General features: G+C 38.0%; 2 protein-coding genes and 1 long non-coding RNA gene across 3 annotated transcripts in view; 1 reads left to right on the top strand and 2 right to left on the bottom strand.

Moving 5' to 3' along the window:
- LOC306846144 (tyrosine-protein kinase JAK1-like) overlaps positions 1 to 20,669 on the top strand; it is an 830,156-nt gene that overhangs the window by 513,452 nt on the left and 296,035 nt on the right. The gene's annotated exons all lie outside the window — the stretch shown is intronic.
- dvl3a (dishevelled segment polarity protein 3a) lies at positions 2,910 to 16,964 on the bottom strand. Its single transcript, XM_079379676.1, has 15 exons — positions 16,443 to 16,964; positions 13,295 to 13,364; positions 11,733 to 11,851; positions 11,498 to 11,613; positions 11,243 to 11,384; positions 9,500 to 9,593; positions 9,344 to 9,413; positions 8,997 to 9,136; positions 8,833 to 8,909; positions 8,670 to 8,737; positions 8,098 to 8,247; positions 7,597 to 7,728; positions 6,962 to 7,129; positions 5,208 to 5,411; positions 2,910 to 5,135 (listed from the first exon to the last, which is right to left on the bottom strand). Exons 1-15 carry the CDS (start codon positions 16,601 to 16,603, stop codon positions 4,810 to 4,812), a joined length of 2,037 nt encoding a protein of 678 aa, XP_079235802.1. The 5' UTR covers positions 16,604 to 16,964; the 3' UTR covers positions 2,910 to 4,809.
- Positions 18,642 to 20,283, bottom strand: LOC306846152. The gene is made up of 4 exons (XR_013782046.1): positions 20,163 to 20,283; positions 19,718 to 19,809; positions 19,329 to 19,388; positions 18,642 to 19,040 (listed from the first exon to the last, which is right to left on the bottom strand). It is a non-coding gene; the product is annotated as an uncharacterized lncRNA (long non-coding RNA).

Here is a 20,669-nt window from a genome sequence, read left to right as displayed (position 1 = left end):
TATTTTATTGAAGTATGTTCTTGAACATAAACAATAGTTATTGAGGGAAAATGAAAAATATGATTTCAGTTTAATTGATTATTTTAATATATTAAAATACTCACCCTGTGGCTCCTTGGAAGTTTGCTGAGGCCCCCTAGTGGACACAATTGAGAACCACTAGTTTAGATTATTAAAGAAAAACATTAACAATGACCAAACCACAATTTCTTTCTCACTAGCTAAAATGAAAGGTTTGATTGTTCTGCCCCGAATAAGACCGTGTGAAAGCAGCAGTAACACATCACACGTGGACTTGTTTGGCTGCTATTGCATCTCAGGCGAAGTACATGACCATGAGCTCTGCACTGGAGTTTGATCTGTATGTTATTTGTCTGTATATTATTTTTCTCACCTGTGGATCAGAGGTTAAAATGATTCAACGCTTCCATTCCAATCATCTGCTCTCTATCCATGTTTCATTGGGTCTCATTTGTGCTTGTCATGTTTCCTTTTTCTGTGGATTTATTGGCAAGAAATGATTAGGTGTTTGTTTTGAAAAGTGAGCTCCTCTGACTGAAAGCTGCCATCCAAAGCTTACCTATGAATGCCATATAGTAGGAGGATTCGCTGATGTAGAAGCAACTTTCCATCAGGTGCCCAAAATCCATTAGAAACATCATGTACACACGTGTTCTTGTGCATTTTCTGATCTGCCATGGGAAAATACATCCCTGTGCATGTGTTTTTTTCTGGAGTTTGATATGCATGTTATTTATCTGTGTACTGTTTTTGTTCTCACCTTTGGATCACGTTATAATGATTCAAGGTTTCCATTTGGATCATCTGCGCTCCCGGTGTCCTCACTGTTGCTGACTGTCCTCAATATCGTCACTTACCTTCCATTTTTCCTTGCTTGGCACATTCTTCTTGTCTTTTGGCCAAAAAATGAGGTGTTATGGTTAGTAACAATAGCATCGAGGGAAAATTATTACCTATGAATATGAGTCTATCAGTAGCAAAATATCCAATATTCATCAGAAACATGCTCCTTCAAGGGTTGTTGAGTTGTTTTTCTAATCTGCGGTGAATGAAGCACAAGCCAGTTTAGATATTTCCATTAGAAGAGTCTATGTGCTAGCTGTAGTCCTCCAGCAAACTCCAGCAAACCCAAAAGAACTACATGGTCATGTTCACTTTCTCCACCTGAGATGCAGTCGGACAAGTCAAGACAATTCTTTGGAAAATACTACACAGACATTTATGTGGCTTATTAATTAATTTACATATTTTCCATAAACGAATGCAGCCATAAACAGAAATATACACTTTGCCTGACCTATGGGATAGGGGTAAAGGATATTCAGGGTATGAGAGGCTCTCGCTGTGGTTGGTCGCTTTCTCGTTTAAAATGAAAAAAAGAAATTCCAACTCAAATCAATATTTCATGTCCGTAATACGCAGGATAATATATATCCATGCATATTTCTGTTAGAGTAAATGTCGCCAAAACTTACTTTTATTTGAGATATTTAGGTGAAACGATTTCTAAAAATATTTTTTTTCCAAATTCCAGTGATGAAGATTAATAGACACGTGCAGTGTTGCCAATATAGCAATTTTATTGCTAAATTTAGCAACTTTTCAGACTACCTTAGCAACTTTTTCTTCCAAAAGCACCTAGCAACAAATTCAGCTATGTTTAAAATTAATTTGGTAACTTTTAGCAACATTTGATGCGACTCAAACAATAAAAAGGCACACATTTACCATTTAAATTACACAAAAAGAGAAACCCAAAGATGCCTAGTAGTACACACATCATGTAAATTAAGCTGCTATTTGCGTTTAAATTCATAATTTAATAATAGTTCATTTATGACGCACTTTGTTTGTACCTGGCTGCGATTGTTAGTTCGCTGTAAGAAAAATGGAAAAGGTTCTAGTAATTTTCTCTGATGTAAACCTGTAACCTGAAAACACAAAATACAAATAAAAATACAGGTAAAAACCTTAATAATTATGGAAAATTTCTTCATATTAATATAGTAGATTGTGCCCCATTTTACAGACTTTTCTTAGAATGCAGCACACAAACTAACTATTAATAAACTGTTTAAAACTATAATTGTTCAGAATGTGTCGTTTTGTTTACTAGCAAATAAAAAAACTAAATTGTAATAATTCAAAAATGCATACGTTTAAAATAGCTATTATTTTAACATTATATTATGCATTTTTTGATTTGATGTAACAGCATTATTTATCAACAAATCAACCTTTCTTTAGCAACTTCCCCTGGAAATTATCTGGTAAATAATTAATTTGACACGGTGAATGAATAAATGAATACTCAAGCAGGAGGAGCACTGTACAAATAAATATTAATCAATCGATAAATGTGTCCTGAATTTTGACATTTTAATACTGTTGATGACTCTCTGCACAAAACAGTGCTTCAAACTTGTGTGTGAATCTGAATTTAGTGTAGCATGGATTGTATTGTGTAGTTTTGTTACTAGTTTTCAAGGATGAGGTCATGCCCTTGTTGATATCATTCTAATATCAAAAACATACTCCTCCTCACTTTCAATCATTTGATTTGACACCCTAACGCTGCATAATTAGATAAAGAGCACTGTTGTGGGAGAGTTAATGCAGACATGGAATATATTCAAATCATATACTCATCTAAACACCTGTAATTTACCGTTTTTCAGAAAACATTACATATTAGCCTTAAAGACTTTTAAATCTAGCATTCAGTACTTGAAAGACAACCTTTTAGAGCTCTTATTAGCCGACGAACAACAGAAGCAGATGTGGACACAAACTCAGAAACATCTGGATTCCAGATGAAGACGAGAACCTTCACATTCCACAAGCTGAACCCATAAAACACACACAGACACAAGCGTACTCCAAGCATGTCACAATAAAACTATATTTATAAATTAAAAAGAGAAATCTCCTTAACATGGTACTTCAAAAAATCTCCCAATACAATATTGCTGACGAACACTGAAAAATATATTCGCAGTAAAAACCATTTCCATGAATAATGAAATATCCGAGACATTTACCGAGAGTAAAAATTTAAAAAGGGCAAAAAAGTGAAGAACCTCCAAATAGGTGCTAAACAAGGGCAACAGAAATGTGGAAATTTGACATTTACGTCCTTGGTTGGACTACATTCACCCATATAGTGTTGCAACTAAATCAATTCAATTATTGCCATTTCTCTCAAAATCTTTCTTTTTTTGTCCCATCATTCCATTTTCTCCAACAGCACATTTCTCAAATATTTTGAGGTGATAGTGTTCATTTAGTAAAACGTCTTAAGCATGAATTGTTCAGTACAGAGGTCCCCAACCTTTTTTCCTCGGGGGGGCTCCACCTACGTACATATGACAATCTTGAGCTCGAGTTGGGATGCAGATGTACATTTATTTTCATTAACAAAAACAATACCTGTTTCTGTGACTATCTGTGAAAATTATAACAGCCTCGTCTTTCATACATTTGTAGATCATGATGACCACAGGTAAAGCACCTCTCTACCATGGTAAAAAGTAGCCTAACTATATGGTCTCTATAATATTTGCTATGAAAAACAGTACTGATATGACTTAAAAATACTGTGATTATATTCCATTACTTTAATATATTTAGTACATTATTAATAATAAATTTCAATATGAATATTCTAATTTTCTGCCACATGGTTACTGTCAATGATAGTAAAACCATGGTAAATGCTGGTGATTTGTAGATTGAAACGCCTTCTAACTGGATCGTTGTTGCACAGGTGTTTCCGCATCAGTTGTTGAGAATGATCCGGCTTTGATCTATTTGGCTTTAAACTAGCAAATCTAAGTGATTTGTACTGGAGAACTCTGCGCTGAAGTCGAGCGCGATCTCTAGATCTCAAACGAGAAGCGCTATTTCGTTTTTGCCATTCAATATGTGTTTGTGCAACAGAATGCTAACGCTTCCCAGTTAGGCAGATTGTTAGTGGCACCAGTGCAACCGTTAACAAAATTGTGTGTCACCGGCAGAAAAAAAAAAAAGGTCACAAAATATCCATTTAGTTGCAGTCTGGAGCCCTGGTAGACTACTGTCAATTACACTTTTATTTAAAGGGTTACTCCACCCCAAAATGAAAATTTTGTCATTAATCACTTACCCCCATGTTGTTTCAACCCCGTAAGAGCTTCAGAGGACAAGAAAAAGTTTAATAAAGTCGATATTTTGTATCCTTTACATACAAAGTGTTCTTAAGTATAAAAATTCAGATTGAACAGCTGATGGCAGATGAACTATTTTGATGATGTCAGTGCTAATTACTTGGCAGTTAATGGGACGGTCACAAGCCTCCTGGTTTTCATCCAAAATATCTTAAATTGTGCTCCGAGGACGAACGAAGCTTTTACAGGTTTGGAACGACATGGGGGTAAGTGATTAATGACAAAATTTTCATTTTGGGGTGGAGTAACCCTGAATTGTTTATTTTATTTAATTGCCTTATCTTGACATTGTAAGCATATGATTTTAAAAAAAAAATATTAGTGGAACATTTTATACATCTTTATTTGACCTCAAAGCATATCAGCTCCTGCACCCCTCTCTGTGAACTCTGGCGCCCCCCTAAGGTTGGGAACCACTGCTTTAGTAGACTAATTTCTGAGACCCAAGTGATGTTGGGGCTCACAAGCTACTGAATTTTAGGCCAACACTAATCCTAATTCTAATCAGATGCACTAGTAGGCCACGTTTTTTTGTAATTCATAAGGCAAAAAAACCCAGTTTGGGCACTTCTGCTCGCAACAGTCACATGATGTCGACGAAGAACTCCCCATTGGCTGTGTTGCACGAGCGTCGGGATCCCGAGAGTTCGGGGGGAATGCTAGCGAGGTGGCGGCCGGACGGCGACCCCGGGCCGGCTCGTGCAGATCCCTGCTTCAGGCTGTAGCTGTGAGATCGTGAGCTGCGCACGCTGCCCTCGCTGGGCGGAACAGAGCGCTCACTGGGGGCTCGGTCTCTGCGGAAGTCAAAGTCATGAGCGTCGCCCATTTCGCTTCCTCCTCCTAACCTGAAGTCTCCAGCCGTGGTTTTCCCCTCAGTCCTGCTCCAGCTGCAGTTTGAACCGCTGCTCCCTACGGACAGTAACGTTAACCTGAGTGAGCCACTGTTTGAGATTGTGAGCAGTGTGATTTGAGGAGACTCACCTTCGCTGTGCTGGCTGCCTGCGCTGCCTCCACCGGCTTCAGTGTAGCTGTGAGCTGCATCCGGGAGGGACTGGGATGGTGGGTATTGGTAAGGGAACGCGGCGGGCCAGGGAGCTTCAGCAGGGTGAAGCAATGGAGCGAGAGTGTCCTGATCAGATGCTCCGCTGGATCCGTCATGGTCATGCAGAGAGAGATGGGCCATGTCTACAATAAAACACAGCCATGTTGATAAGAGTGCCAGCACATTGTAAAACAGAATGTGCAGTGACTAACGTTAATTTCGTTAGCGAACCTATGATGAAAAATATTAGTTGACGACCTTCCCATGACGCAAGTTGATATGACACTGATGTCATTAGAAACTGTGACTACATGAACTTGCAATATCTTTGATGAAAAAAGATCACTCTCTATATCCAAAATTACTATATTTTCTTATAGAGAACAAAAGGAGGAAAAAACGTCAACCTCCACGAGCTTCTCTCTTTGAAAGGACACATTTTCTGCCCTGTGTTTACTTTATCTATGCAACCTGGCAACCATGTGCATGCATTCTCCCTATGGAAAAGCATTGATTATCTGAAAACAGACAAACATGCATGTTAGAATTTAGCGAATAATACAGCCAGTTTGTGCTCTTTTACACAGTTGTTTGTGCTGTCTGCTGTGACTACATCTGCCATCAAACATTCTCAGTGATGAACTGTGTACAAAACCCAAACATGGATCTCAACTATATTGTTAGCGATTGAGATTGCTGAATAAAAACTCTATGCCACGATACAAAATCATCTTGTTTTAATAGAAAACTTGAATACAATTTGGAATTGTCACTGTTTTTACTTTTGACAGGAGCTTTAGTTTTACCAGTTTTCATAATGTAGAGTGTTTCAACTAATGACAATATAATAAACTATATCGCATGCGTTTTTCCGTATTCCCCATCCTTTCCTATCAAAATGCATGCTATGAATGCGAAAACGCAGAAAATCGAACCTGATCCAATTTTTTTTTGACAGATGAAAGTTTCGGAGGCAGTGTGCAATGACCTTTAGTCAACCAAATCTTGACCAAACAAAGAAACAGGACAGATTGACTAAATGTGTTAAAAACTAAAAAAAGACAAGACTATAACTAGATAAAAAAAAACAGCTAACAGTAATAAAGATTACGAAATTTTACAAATGAAGTATTAGCCTCTGGTGAGCTAGAAATATAATTTTCCCTTGTACGGACAGGAGTACACTAAACATAGCACTGGAATATTTATACAACTACATAATCAAACAGATAATGACCTTTTTCATATACTCAACAGCTGGAATAACAACTCAAATCAAAATAGCCCTTACTGGTGAAAAGAATGAAAGAATGCACCAAATGTAAACGCTGTTAATCCATAGTGTTAAAGGATAAGCTGAAAAATGACAATTCTGTCATTTAATTACAATGTCCTTCTGAACCGAAGTGACTCTCTCTTCTGTGGAGCACAACAGGAGATGTTTAGGAGAATCTTTCACGTTGGCCTTCATCAACGCTAGTTCCTTGATGTTGGTTTAGTGTGTCTGGGCCTTAAACAGTTCTAGAATAAAATAAGCTACTAAAACCCTACCATATGATGGTTGTGTGAGAGGACTGAAATCTAAAACAAATAGCTCTCAAATGGCAAATCACATGTCGCAAATTCAAACCACAGGACCACTTTTTGACAAAATTCTCATTTGTGGCTGAACTGTAGTGGTAAAAGTACTTACTGCCAGAAAGATCTCCAAAGATGTAGTAGCACTGCTCTGAGAAGGTGATTTTGTTGACAGTGTGGCGGATGAAGCCGGCTTTCAACAGGTTGCTGGCGTACTTTCGTGCTTCACGGCGGTCTGCAAACCCCTCCACGTGATGAAACAACCAGTCAACCACATCAGAGCCTGTAAGACAACATATTATACATTACAAATTCACGAAGTAGCTTCTTTTTCTTCCCTATTGTGATGTCTGAAATTATATGAGTGTAACAAATTACCAAAATTATAAAAAAATAAATAAATAAATGCAGGAGGCTGACTTGGTTCTATCCATCGGTTACTGACTGGATTTTGGATTTAGCCACTGCACTAAAGATGAATGCAAACTTGCAGTTAATCATGAAGGGACATGGTTTAAACGAACTACTGCAAATGACTGGAAACATTCTGCATATGTCACCAGAGAGAAATCTGTCATTTCACTCTAAAATCGAGTTATGACACACAAAAAAAAAACTGAAAATATGTATACATAGATGGATCGCTAACAGTAAGTTCAATAATATGCATTTTTAAAAAACATGAATTTCAACAAACTATCATTTAAAAACACCTTCAGTAATTTTAAGCACTAAAAAGTGTGTCCTGACCTATGAATGCATTGGCTATAGTGATCTTCAGCCACATTCTGTCTCGAACTTCCAGTCCTGAGTCTGGACAGGCCATTGCTTTTGCAACTGTTGCCATGTCGCTGTGGACGGACAGGTGGTAGTCATCAAATCCTGCGAGAAGAACAACACACTTTACAAAAGCACAAAACACAAAGCATCTGCCTGGTGGTGAGAAACCAGGACCTCCCATGTTCCACGTTCCACACCCAAATACCTCAATATGACTCAAGTCCTCTCATTGTAAGTCACTAGGATTTTTTTCACCCATTTTATCATCCGCCAGGTCAACTAGTAAATCTGATCACTTAGAAAACGAATAGAACAACTTTCCTTAACAAGCCCCATGATTTAAGGGATCGTTCTTGTCCAGAACACAACTGTTGTGGGATGAATTTAGGGATTTCAAGATTTAGCCATAGCAAAGAAATTTAAAATTGTGTGCCATAACGTGGCAACATGAGTGAAGAGCAGATATCTTACTTTCTGTCTCTGGGATGGAGCTGGAGATGGAAGAGCTGGTGGAGGTGACCGTGCTCATGGAGGGACTCATGCCGTAGGGAGGATAGACACCCGTCATGGCTGCTGTATGGGACACCCAGGCTGCAGGGTCAATGGGCCGGATGGGCTCACCTAGGACAGAAGGCAACCAGTACTCAACAAAGCAGTACAGAACAGGTGAGTTTGAGCTTTCACCTCAACAAGTTTACAAAGCTCCTTTAGAAATCAAGATGAACAATGACAGAGAACCATCTAAACCCTGTTGTTCAAACTACCACAGTACATTGTAACAGCTGTACAACTTTTATTTATATATATAAAAAAATGTAAAAAACAAATTCTTCAATGGTTCTTTGCAGCACTTTAGCTTCTTATCAAGAACCATTTTTATGGTGCAAGTAATTTTTTTTTGGAACATTAAGAAAGACCGAGATATATCACTTCAAATCTTGCCCTCCAATGTAGCATTCAAATTTATTATACTCTGTCAGTGTAAAATGCATTTATCTTATGTTGCATTTATGTGTAAATGAGTGTGAACAATTAACACTCACTCCTCGGCAAAGCAAAGCAGCTGTTTGGGTTTGGGTCCCAGCATTTGGCCACAGTAAGCGACACGGGTCTGCAAAAAAATTAAATTGGTGCAGCTGTTAACACACTTTTGTTGATAAGCTAAACACATCCCATATAACATGAATGTTTTGTAATATGACTCACCCAGGCTTATGCACGATCTCCCTCAGCACTCGTACGGCATCGTCGTTGCACATGTTCTCAAAGTTGATGTCATTCACCTGTGAGAAAAAGACAGAAATGTGAACTGATACAACCAGCGTCTGTGTCAGATTCCTATCATGAACACGTCTTCATCCAGTCCTCACCTGCAGCAGCATGTCACCGGGCTCGATCCGCCCATCGGCCGCCACCGCTCCGCCCTTCATTATGGAGCCGATGTAGATGCCTCCGTCACCGCGCTCGTTACTCTGACCCACAATACTGATGCCCAGGAAGTTATACTTCTCTAAATGAGGTAAAGCAAGAGAGACTTATGGCAACTAGTGGACTTTAATAATATGTAGCTTTGCACATCTATAATATCATCCTTATATTTAATAATTTAATTATACAGCACCAATTTAATTAAAGGCACTCACGGCTGTATTCTATCGTTCATATAATCAGAGTTTAATTAAAACGCAACCAATAAAACCGTGTAATGCTAACTCACCCATATTTAAAGTGACAGTAATGATATTCAGCGACATAGTGGAGTCAGTGATGCTACTGAAAGATGAAGACTGAAGAAAGAAAGACAAAGATTGTTTTAATTCAGTATGTTTTATATATCGTATTAGACACTTAAGAGCTCTGCCTGCTGTCTCACCCTCTCCATTTGCTGGGCTTTGGGTCTGCGTCTCCGCCGGCGGTGTCGTCTCATTAGCCTGGATGAGCCGCTTTGCTCCGTAACACTGCTGAAACTACAGAACAGGTGTCACAATATGGTGATTACATGAGCTTCCCATTTCATTTTGTTTTGAGTCACAGGCAATGTGAAATATTATTGATCACTAGGGATAGGAATCAGAAAGAATTAATAGAGATAGTTCACCCAAAAATGAAGGTTGTGTCACCCTCATGTTGTAACTATCAGCTATCTTCGAAACGCCAGAATATGAAGATATTTTTAATGAAATCAGAGAGACTTCGGTCACTCCACCGGAAGATTTAACTCCCACAAAACGTTTCGAGCAGTTTAAACCAACTTTTCTGACGAGGAATTATTGATTTATGAAAAACAGATGCTGCTGTTTTTCAATGGAGAGAGAAATCTCTCAGGTTTCATAAAATACAGAAGATGAATAAACATCATACAGGTTTGGACTGAGTTAGAGAGTGATCACTTTAACAGCTCTGAGTCAGCTTCTGATTCCATGTAATGACTTTTACTTTAGTACTTTTCAGGGAGCAGCCAATAAATTTATACTATACAAAAATACTAAACCAATACCAAAACAAATTAGAGCTGCATGATGAACTGTATTTTAATCGTGGTCACGATTTCTGCTTCTCTCAGTTTGTTAGGCATAACAGTCTGCAATATTTACCCACCGGTTGTATATCCTGCAAATGTTTCATTTTAATTTGGCATTTGCATTATCTTGCATTGGTTACAAGCCTCCACAAGCTTTCGTGGTTGCCAGATGTCAAGAGTTCAAATCCCCAATCAGAGCCTCTCTTGTAAATCGATACATTTTCTGCCCAGTGGTATACTTATAATCTTCCCAACCTGGCAACCATGCGCGTGCACGCGCGCACACACACACACACTTGTTTCGCTATCCTTGTGGGGACTTCCATAGGCGTAATGGTTTTCTACTGTACAGACCGTATATTCTATTGCCCTACACCAACCCTACACCTAAACTTAGCCCTCACAGGAGACTTTTTGCATTTTTAGATTTTCAAAAAACTTCATTCTGTGTGATTTATAAGCTTGTTTACCCGTGGGGACCTCAATCTAGGTCCCCAACGTGACACAAACCCCAATGAGTCTGTGTGTATTCAGGTTTAAGTCCCCACCGGAATATAAAAACAAAAACACACACACACACAATATTACTGAAAAACCGCTGATAAACTGAAAACACAGGCAAACATGCAAGTTGGAGTTTAGTTATCTTTACTTAGATATTCTGCTCAAATAAAAGTACAATAGAGCCAGTCTGTTTTCTTTCATAAGGTCATTTGCACTGTTTGCTGTCATCAATAGCCGTGATAATATTTTTGAGCAAAATAATCATGATTAAGCATTATTGCGCAGCCCTATACTCAATATGCTCAAAAATTTAAGAAAATTTTAGCATTTCCTAATCTTGTTTAATTTATATTAAAAAGCACATCTCTTACCATAAAATGACCAACCCTAACAAAATAGGATTCCCAACATTAATGTACATTTATTTTAAACAATTTTCAAAATCTCTACAAACTATGATTACCCACACCTGCTTGTCAAATGGCTCAAGTCAGAGGTCTGAAAAAACCTCACTAAACCACTGGGGCTCGCCGTGATTGTAATCACACTGAGCGCGCTGGTTTGAGAACGAACAAATGCCGTGAGACTCACCGGCTGGTGGAGCCGTCATCCGAGTCAAAACAGCTGCTTGATTCCAGTTCACTGCTCATGAGGGAAGAACGGCTGTCACCGACGTCATAACCTCCCAGATCCATGCCTCTGCCGCCCCGTGAGTAGCCATTCTGCCGTCCTCCTAGATGAATTACCACTGATATTAAAGCTTAGTTGTTCCAAATATGAACTATTCTTACTTTTAAATATGGCATCGTAAGACATGCACAGTGAGAAGAAAGTGTTGACACGCACCAGAGTGCTCATGTGAGTGTTTCCTGCGCGATCTGTCCCTCTCCCTCCTGTGTGACACCACCGAATCAGTCTCCGTCTCATCGTCCACACCATGCCGGCTGCCTGCAGCCTTTGGACTGTGTACGAGAGAAGGTTAAAGAGTACAGAAACAATGAGAACATGCTCCTTGTTTTGAGTTTTACTGCCAGCTTGTGATTCGATCTGATCATTTGTGCAACACAGCAAAAAAGCGTACTGGAAGGACGGGGGTCTGGAATCTCCAATGCCTTGGCTTCTCTCGTGAGACGGCGGCCGCTCGGACTGACTCTCCGCCACTGAGCATCCATCTGAGTGGGAGCCGTCTGATGACACCAGCTATCAAGACACACACAGAAACAATGATATGCAGTTCACAGTAAACTGAAGTGGTTATACTTGAATCAATACATGGTTAAACACAGTTTCAGCTAATCAGCATCTCATTGAGAAAAACACCCTTTTTTAGCAAAATGGTTAATGGGGGTCACATCGCAATCTAACATACCTGTACTACAAACTCCTGTCACTGAACTCTCAGTACATAAAATCACTATATAACCCCTTACTATACAAATATATTACAATACCCTCATACATGGCCTATAAAATGGTTCCAGATCCCAAGATAAATTGTACTATGATGGGTCAAGCAACATTTATAAACAGCAATAAGAACGGTAAATTAAAGTGAATGGAAATCTTTTTTAAAACATCTGGTTTAAAACAAGACCTTGTTGTATTCATGTTGGTTTCATATGATAAAAAAAAAACTAACTTTTATACCATTTTCAAAAAAAATGTTTACATTAAATAACTCCACAAATGTCATGTGGTGTAACAGTCAAGTAAAAATTTACACCTGACCATGTGTGTGTACACATTTTCCTCATCATATTCATCAGGGTAAAACGTATTTTTTTACAAACTCATAAAATATTAATGTATAAATAGCATTTTGCAACCTGAACTAACCTTGCCTTGTCACTAAAAGCTCAAACTATCTGATATTTTAACAGACTTATTGACTGTCACACAGATATGTATATGTATTTATATCATCTGTGGAAGGTGTAGGACTATAAATATTCATCCAATCACATCCCTCGGCCCGAGGGCTATGATAGGCTGCACTACCTGCCTGTCAACATATGTATTTGCATCCCTCCGTGCACCCAGTTCGTGCAAACATGATACGCGTTCCGTTACGCTATTGTAAAGACGTTTTGCAAAATATTTTTGTTTTTCGTAATCAATGAAAAAGTGGTGATCAAAAAATATCCCAGATTACAGAATTCATCTCACTGTCATGTGAAGCTCTGCTCATGTTCTTGAATACTGCCTGGATCCCTGGCTGTTCATCTATAATTCCAGTCACATTCATCTCTCCTCTTATTGGTGTGAGGAAATCAGAAGGCCATTTGGACTTACCCCAAAACTGCTTTGTTTAAATAGTAATATATTAATCGTGTGTTTGTTCCTGCATTTGCTGTCATTCAGAATGAAAAATGTTTTTTTGTGGTTGCATTCCATTTAAATATAAATGAGTTGCTCATAAGACAAAGCTTATGCAGCATACCAAAGTCTTTGATTAGCTGCATCAGACCGAAGTGAACCTTAAGCAGGAATGACTGGCAGACTCTTTGAAAAATACAAATACAGCAGAGCCTGCACTCAAGAGAACGGGAATGGACTGAATTAAAAGGCTGATCTATTATGCAAGGAGCACCAGGGAAATAAGATGCAGGACTAGATGGGATGTGTGCGTGTTTCTGTTCTCACCCAGCAAATCACACGGCCATTGTAACAGGGAAGTTTTGCATTATCGTCGGTGATTTCCTCTTTGACCACCCTGCAGAAACACAAGAAACCAAGAGAGAAAAAAAATCAGAACAGACAGGTTCCAACCACAGTCTGTGTACGAACTGCAAAAAAAGAAAGCTCAGCTTTACAGATCCCCAGAGTGTCTGGGAATAAATTAGAATACGTAAATGAGACAATGCTATTAGATGAAAGAAAGGACGGGTTGGATCAGAAACGCATAAATCAGATAAACATGCACACACACGAGTTCACAGAACACACAAAGGCCTGAAACGCAGGGAGACTCCAGCAGATAAGATCCCAAACTCATGAATTCAAAGATATTTCAGCTGTACAAGATGTACCACTAGAAAGTTGCGTTTGCAAATCTGCATGAAAAGACCTGTTTGTTCAAATGCTCATATGTAAAACTAGTATAAGCTTGCATCATTTACAACCAACAAGATTGTAACATGACACTCTGAAACAGATCATTTAGATTCCACTATCAGTTTGTAAAACAAAAAAATTACATAAATGCCTACGAGCCAAACAATAAATCAGGTATAACAAATAAATCATTACATTTCCGTGACTTTTTAAATTGTATTGTTTTTGGTTTATTTTTAATTTTTATTCCTATACAGGATATCAGGTACCAAAGCTTGAAAATTAAATAATCCTGTGGTGTGGTCAAAAGCACAAATATCCCATGCTTGCTCTGAATTATCATATACACTATCGTGCAAAACGTTATTATTATTGATAGAAATGAATACTTTCATTTAGCAAGGATGCATTAAATTGAAAGTTAAAAAAAAGGGATTTTTACTCTGACACAAAATATTTCTATTACACTGTTCTTTTGAACTTTCTACTCATACAAGAATCCTGGGAAAAAAATGATCATGGTTACCCAAAAAAAATGTTTACACTGATAATAATCATGAGCAGTATATCAGCATATTAAAATAATTTCTGAAGGATCATGTGACACTGAAGACTGAAGTAATGATGCTGAAAAACCCCTATTTTGAATTGCAATACTATATTTTTGATCAAATAAATGCAGCCGTGGTGAGCATTAGACTTTTTAAAACACATAAATAAATCTTACTGACCCCAATTAATATGTATAGTTTAATTAACATGTATAGTTGGATCATGCAGTATAGCATGTCAACTTTCCAAAAGTGAAATATCCTTTACAAACTAAGGGACGAGTCAAAATTATTTTCTGTGGTATTCAAAACCATGCTATAGCTGCTTAATATTTTAAACCCAGAATATTTCTTTATTCTACACTACCTGTTTTTAACAAACTACCCATTTTGATGTGCATGCAGCAAAAAAATAATAATTGTATTCAATCACAAACACTTGAATCCAATAACGGCATTTAAAAATGTGTAAAGACTCTTTGTTGTGTTGACAGACATGTAAAATATCAATAGAGACAGATTCAATTGAGCTATTCGTTTCCATTTGGCAGAAATCTGAGACTGCCCTTCAACGACGAACATCTTTAAGCTTTTAATTAACTTTTTTGAAGGGGAGTTAAAAGGAGGGGAACGGGACGATCAAACTACGACATATTTCACTGGGGAAGGTAGTAAAGCTGCCAGCGCTGAAGCGATCGGGGCATTCCACAGTCACTGCCTGCAGTTGTTCAAGTCAGCATTCTTGGGCCTAATGCAACAGACAGACAAGACAAGACCACAAGCCAGCACTCTCCAAATGGGACTTATTCACAAGCCGGGGGTTAGTTTAAAGACACAGGCAACACTTTTAAACCTGAACACAAATATGAAGCCAAGTTTCACAACATTTACAGTTACTTCAATCAATGTATAAGTATCTAGTGGCCCGTCAAGCACAATATATTGTAATAATGCCGAGATATAAAAAAAAAAAAAAAAAAAAGTCAATCTGAAATCCCACAATTTTTGAACAATTCATTTTCATGACTTTTCGAACTAGTCATGATGATTGACAATTTTTTCTTATAAATTAATCTAGAGATATTGCTGGCTAGATTTTAATTAATCTATTTGATGATCATCCTGTAAAATATGAAATGCACATTATCTCCAATAAGACATTTCAAGCCAGATTTACTCTTTACAAGCACTCACAATGAGTAATATCCAATCAATTACATATTTAAACGCAAAGCACTGCTTGAAAAAAATTATATTCCTTAATTCATTTCCAAGCTGTACCTCACTTTAAAATCCCATGATATTTCCAGGTTTTCCATGACCTGGCAACCCTGCTCTACTTATTCAAATACACAAGGTCTGCTTGGGCCTAATGGAGGCCTAAATAAGAGGTCAAAGAGTTCACACGAACTCCAAACGGCATTTAAGAGATGGAAACCTTGGAAAAGTGAGTCTATCGCTAATGACAAAGTCCACACCATAAATAAAGTCAAAAGCGTCCAAAATTCCACGTAAACGCACTTGTTTTCATCATTTGGGGGGTGTTGGGTTTCGGGGACATACTGCGCATGCGCACTGCACATTCAAACAGACCACTGTACTTCTGTGCTTTTGAATCGAGGTGGAAAATTCCTCAAAGTGTTAGTTAAACGATTCAGTTTCGGCGATACTCGCTCATAAATGGTCCGACGCGGAGGTGCTTTGTGAAAAGAGAGAGAAAATACTTTAGGAACCGGATCTGAACACAATAAGCGTAAAGAAACCCCCCAAAACCAAGAATGGTTTTTGTGTAGTCATGGTAATTAGTCTGAAGCTGAAGAACATTCAAGAAGAAAGGAGACTAAACTACTCCCTCCTGTGATCACCAACCATTCACTACCTATCTACCTGCACCCTAAGCTCGTACCGACAGGACAAAAGCCTTATTTGAGAGTAATCCAGCCTTAAAATGGATGCCGTCGACAATTGAACAGGACCTAACACTCACCCCCGCTGAACCCCGCACACACACACCGTTCATCTGACCCCATTCACACACAGCTGTGTCCAACACAACAAATAAAACACATTATATCAGCTTCTGAAAACACATGGCAGTCGATCACCGATCCAAACAAGGAGAGAGCTGGAAATGTGCGAGAAATACATGCAGAAGTGCGAAGAAAACTAGTGTACGGCAGGCTCACCCAAAGTCATCGTCCATAGATTTAAAGAAAAACTTGTAGTTTGGTTTCTTGAGGGCATCTTTCAGGTCCAGAAGGGTGACCCTTTCGGCAGGGATGGGCAGTTTGACCAGGTATGGAGTTTCCTGGTCGTCGAGATGGTAGATAACTTTAGTCTCCCCCATTGCAGACCGCTGGGGAGAAGTGAACGGCGGTCATCCAGCGCTGGGGCTCCCCTGATGCCCCTCCAGAGTCGCTTTCACCCGCCAGCTGACTTTTTTGTTAATCCCGTTCTTTCTTTCTTCCTCCGGAGTTCCCAGGAGTCTTCGATATCAGCGCGGATATCCCATGAGCTGACGCGTTTGAAAGGCGATTAATGACCCATACTCTGATTCCACTGTATCCCGTCTGTTGAGAACGGAGGATAGCGCGTGAAATGTGTGCTAAACAAGCTTATTTTGGTCAGGAATGCCGTGGCTTCTCGGAGCGCTTCCTCACAGAGGGTTTTGTGTTGCTTTCATTGCCGCCGAGCGCCCGGGGAAGCGTGCTCCCTCTAGCGGATAGGCGTGGCGGTGCGGACAAAAAGGTACTTGGGGTCATTCTACTGAACGGTGGGGTAAACTAAATGGTCCTCTAGGCAAGGAGAAATGTATCTAAATATATTTCAATGTCTAATATCAACTAGAATCACATACATACAGCCAAAAAAAAAAAAACAGCACTTCTGAAAAAAGGTGGCACAAATACCCTGTTAGGTTATGTCAAGAGGAGAAGTGTCATTGAAGTACATATGAATTATTTAAATTACAAATAAAGCTGGGAACACAATAACTGTTAAAGTAATAGTTATAATTTACGTGTTATCCCATTCTAAAGTCTTATTTGACGTATCATTCAGTTTTACTAGAATATATCAAGAAAAAGCAGAGAGCATTTTAGTTTTTTTTACATTTTGGTTTTTAATAGCTAGATAAAACATTTATAAAATCCTTTATTGGATTAAAAAAAGTAAGACATTATAATTCCACGTAATCAAAATTGTAGTCTGCTACTAATTACAAATTATGATGAAAACTGTAGTCAGTAATTTAGATTACTCAGTTTAAGCAATGCATTTTGCTTACTTTTAGATTACTTATGACCTAACTTGTTTATAAATTTGAATGGGATTATTGTTAAAGAGAAATCAAATATATTCCAGTTTTTATCAACATCATGAAATGCATTAAACATTACATTGTTTAAAAATAACTATTCTGATTATGAGCATTTTAAAATGTAATATAATCTAATTACAAGTGCTACATTTTTGTTATCTGATTGCATAATTCAGATTACATTTAATCAGTTACTACCCTGTTAATGAAATATGAAAAGTAACAAACATAATGAATTTTGCTTAATAAAAACTAAATATGAAGATAAAAGCTAGCATTTTGTTGTCTTCTCTTATGTTTTTGCGTTAACATGTTTTGTTGGTACACATCTACCACTTCTTAATTAAACCATTTTTATCTCTTGTAACGCAACCTGTATATAGATCACATTAAAGTAGGTTAGACAAAATTAGAGACAATACAATGACTTGACCTGGTTTATAATTACTGTGGTTTGCAGGCAGATTTGTTTTCTGTATCACTTAACACTGCCAAGTCATATAATGATAACACCAGGGATATGCTCATAGTCATTAGTCACATCAAACTCCCAGAATGTCCTTTAAATGTAACTTTTTTCACAGTGTAAACCAATTATCCCTTAGTATATTTCCCCTCGCGTTTTTCAGGTGTACAGAAAACTATCAGATCTTTATTCACTGTAATATTTTATTCATACCTGTGATGTGCAGCCCTAGAATTTAAGAAACTGCTAAATGTTTGTCAGGTGACCATATTTTGAAAGGGTCATGGCTATCTGAGATAAGTCATTTGTAATGCTAAAAACTATTTTTCAAGATTCTCTACAGTCCATTTTGTGTACATAAATCAATTGTATTTCAAATCATTCTAGCACCACAAATAATTCCCTATTGAGAGCAAGTTGTCTGAATTGAACACTTTCTTCTTGTTTCGGCAGACATCATTTTTTACTGCCCTAGAGGACAACGCAAGTAAAAAGTGGAACAACTATTTCTAATGTGGAAGTTGATGCTTTTATGCCGTGTACCACAAAACATTCAAACTGATTTTCAAGAGACCACAAAACATCCACATACAAAAGACAGACTGTTAAGCAGAAGGTTTTATTTATAAAAGAATGTAGTGCGGATTCACATACGCAGAAAACAGCATCTGGAAGAGAACAAGAAATATTAAGCCACAGAAACACTTGGACATGAACATATGAATGCTGAAAATCTAGCAATGTACACAGTTCTATAAAACTAGTCAGCCCTTATTGAACTCAAATTCATTGAAATGTAGGTAAAAGATGGAGCGCTTCACGGATTTGCGTGTCATTCTTTCGCAGGGACAATGCTAATCTCTGTATCGATCCAATTTTAGTACGTGTGCCGCCGTGGCGAGCACTCACCGAGTAAAACTCACCTCACACGCCACTAGTCCTTGAATGCTGGGTAATTTACCTCCTCTAGAAAGGATCACTCCTTGATACATATAGACCCTTTAAAATAGAATAAAATGCAATTTGCATTAAGCTTTGCATTTTTATGGAGTATAATGCATCAATTGTTTAAAAAGTTAATGTCCATAAGATGACCCTTTTGAAAGGCACGGATGTAAACGCCTTTCATCAGCCACCTCATGTATTAATGTCTGCCCTAATTGACACCACATTCATCGGAGCAGCAATGAACAGGTAACACATCAAGGCATGATTAGCTTCACTGTTGTTGTACTAAAACGTCTTTTTAAACAGTTAAGAGAATTGAAAATGCTCATAGCTGCATACCAGGTGTCATGTAACCCTGTCCATGTTGCTGTTGCAGCCTTTTACTGCAGGCCCGCTCCGCTGAAATGAGAGAATATGATTGTTAAAGCATGCACACAAATGATCAAGTCATGAATGTAGCTTATTGTGAACGCTGTTCTTGTCATAGCACAAGCAAGAGGAACAATTACAGTGCTCTCTCACAAATTAGGCTATTTCAAGATTTATTGTGCGCCTAAGTTGACACCACATTCATCTAATGGAAATGAATGGGCAACACAAAGGCAAGACAGAGAACCGTATATAGCTAGTATAACTTGCATTCTAATGGAACTAGCTTCATTTTTTTTTTCAATAAATATATTTAAAACCAGCTGTTGATGCAAACTCACACAAATGTAAATTCTCACCTGGAGCTCAAAAGCACATGTTTCTCCTGGTCCTCATGGTCTCAACACGTGACACGGTGCACCAGCCATTTCCTGCTGCTTCCACTGCAATGCTGGGGGAAATAATAATAATATCAGCTAATATTGAACTGTACATGCAAAAAATGAAAACCACGAGAGCAACAATAATCTGTAAAAGTCCAATGCTGATGCAGGTTTAATGACATATTTAATAGGATATTCCAATGTACTCAAGAGTCACAGATAAGCCACATAAGTGTGACAGCAGAAAGATTTATTTGCACATCTCAGCTGACGAGTATCTAAAATAAACGGGGGATATGTGAAGAACGACGACTGGACAGCATTCAATAGGCTATTCCACATACGGCTTTCATAATCGTACCACTAAAAGTAAATATTTACTATTAAACCTGCTCATGTACAAAAAACACTCATTACTTACCCAGATGATACACACTGAATCCGTCTTTACCGCTTTAAGAGCGCATGATGACTCGTTTTCACTTATTCATCTCCACGTGGACAGTCAACCAGAAAAGAGGAATGAAGGACCCAGTGTAGGCGACTGAGAAAGTGCCTGAGCGCAATTACTTAAACTAGCTTCCGCAACCGACACGCCATACAACCAGTCAAAGTTTGACACACCTACTTATTCATCATCATAACTATTTCCCAAATTTGAGAAATAATGAGTTTGTCTAGATTACAGCTCTGCACACGATTCACTCTCTCAACCAACTGAGGTGTTTTTAAAACAGTACATAACAGCAAAGACTATAGAATTTCAGATTTTCCAGTATAATCCATACAAAAAATAATAATAAAATTGTTAATCATTTCTAAATTAATTATAGGCACGATTTATGTATTTTTATATATTTGTATTTAACACAATTTCATACAAGTTAATTCTAACAGAAAAGGTACATTAAAACGTGAAAATCGTATA

This window comes from Barbus barbus (genome assembly GCF_936440315.1).
Source record: "Barbus barbus genome assembly, chromosome: 26".
NCBI classification, from domain to species: Eukaryota; Metazoa; Chordata; class Actinopteri; order Cypriniformes; family Cyprinidae; genus Barbus; species Barbus barbus.
This window is presented reverse-complemented; position numbering and strand designations above follow the sequence as displayed.

Coding starts and splice junctions, on each gene's coding strand:
- dvl3a (XM_079379676.1), bottom strand. CDS start 16,603: ATGGGGGAGACTAAAGTTATCTACCATCTCGACGACCAGGAAACTCCA. Junction 9,137..9,343: donor TACTGTCACTTTAAATATGG/GTGAGTTAGCAT, acceptor TACCTCATTTAG/AGAAGTATAACTTCCTGGGC. Junction 8,910..8,996: donor CCGGTGACATGCTGCTGCAG/GTGAGGACTGGA, acceptor TTTTTCTCACAG/GTGAATGACATCAACTTTGA.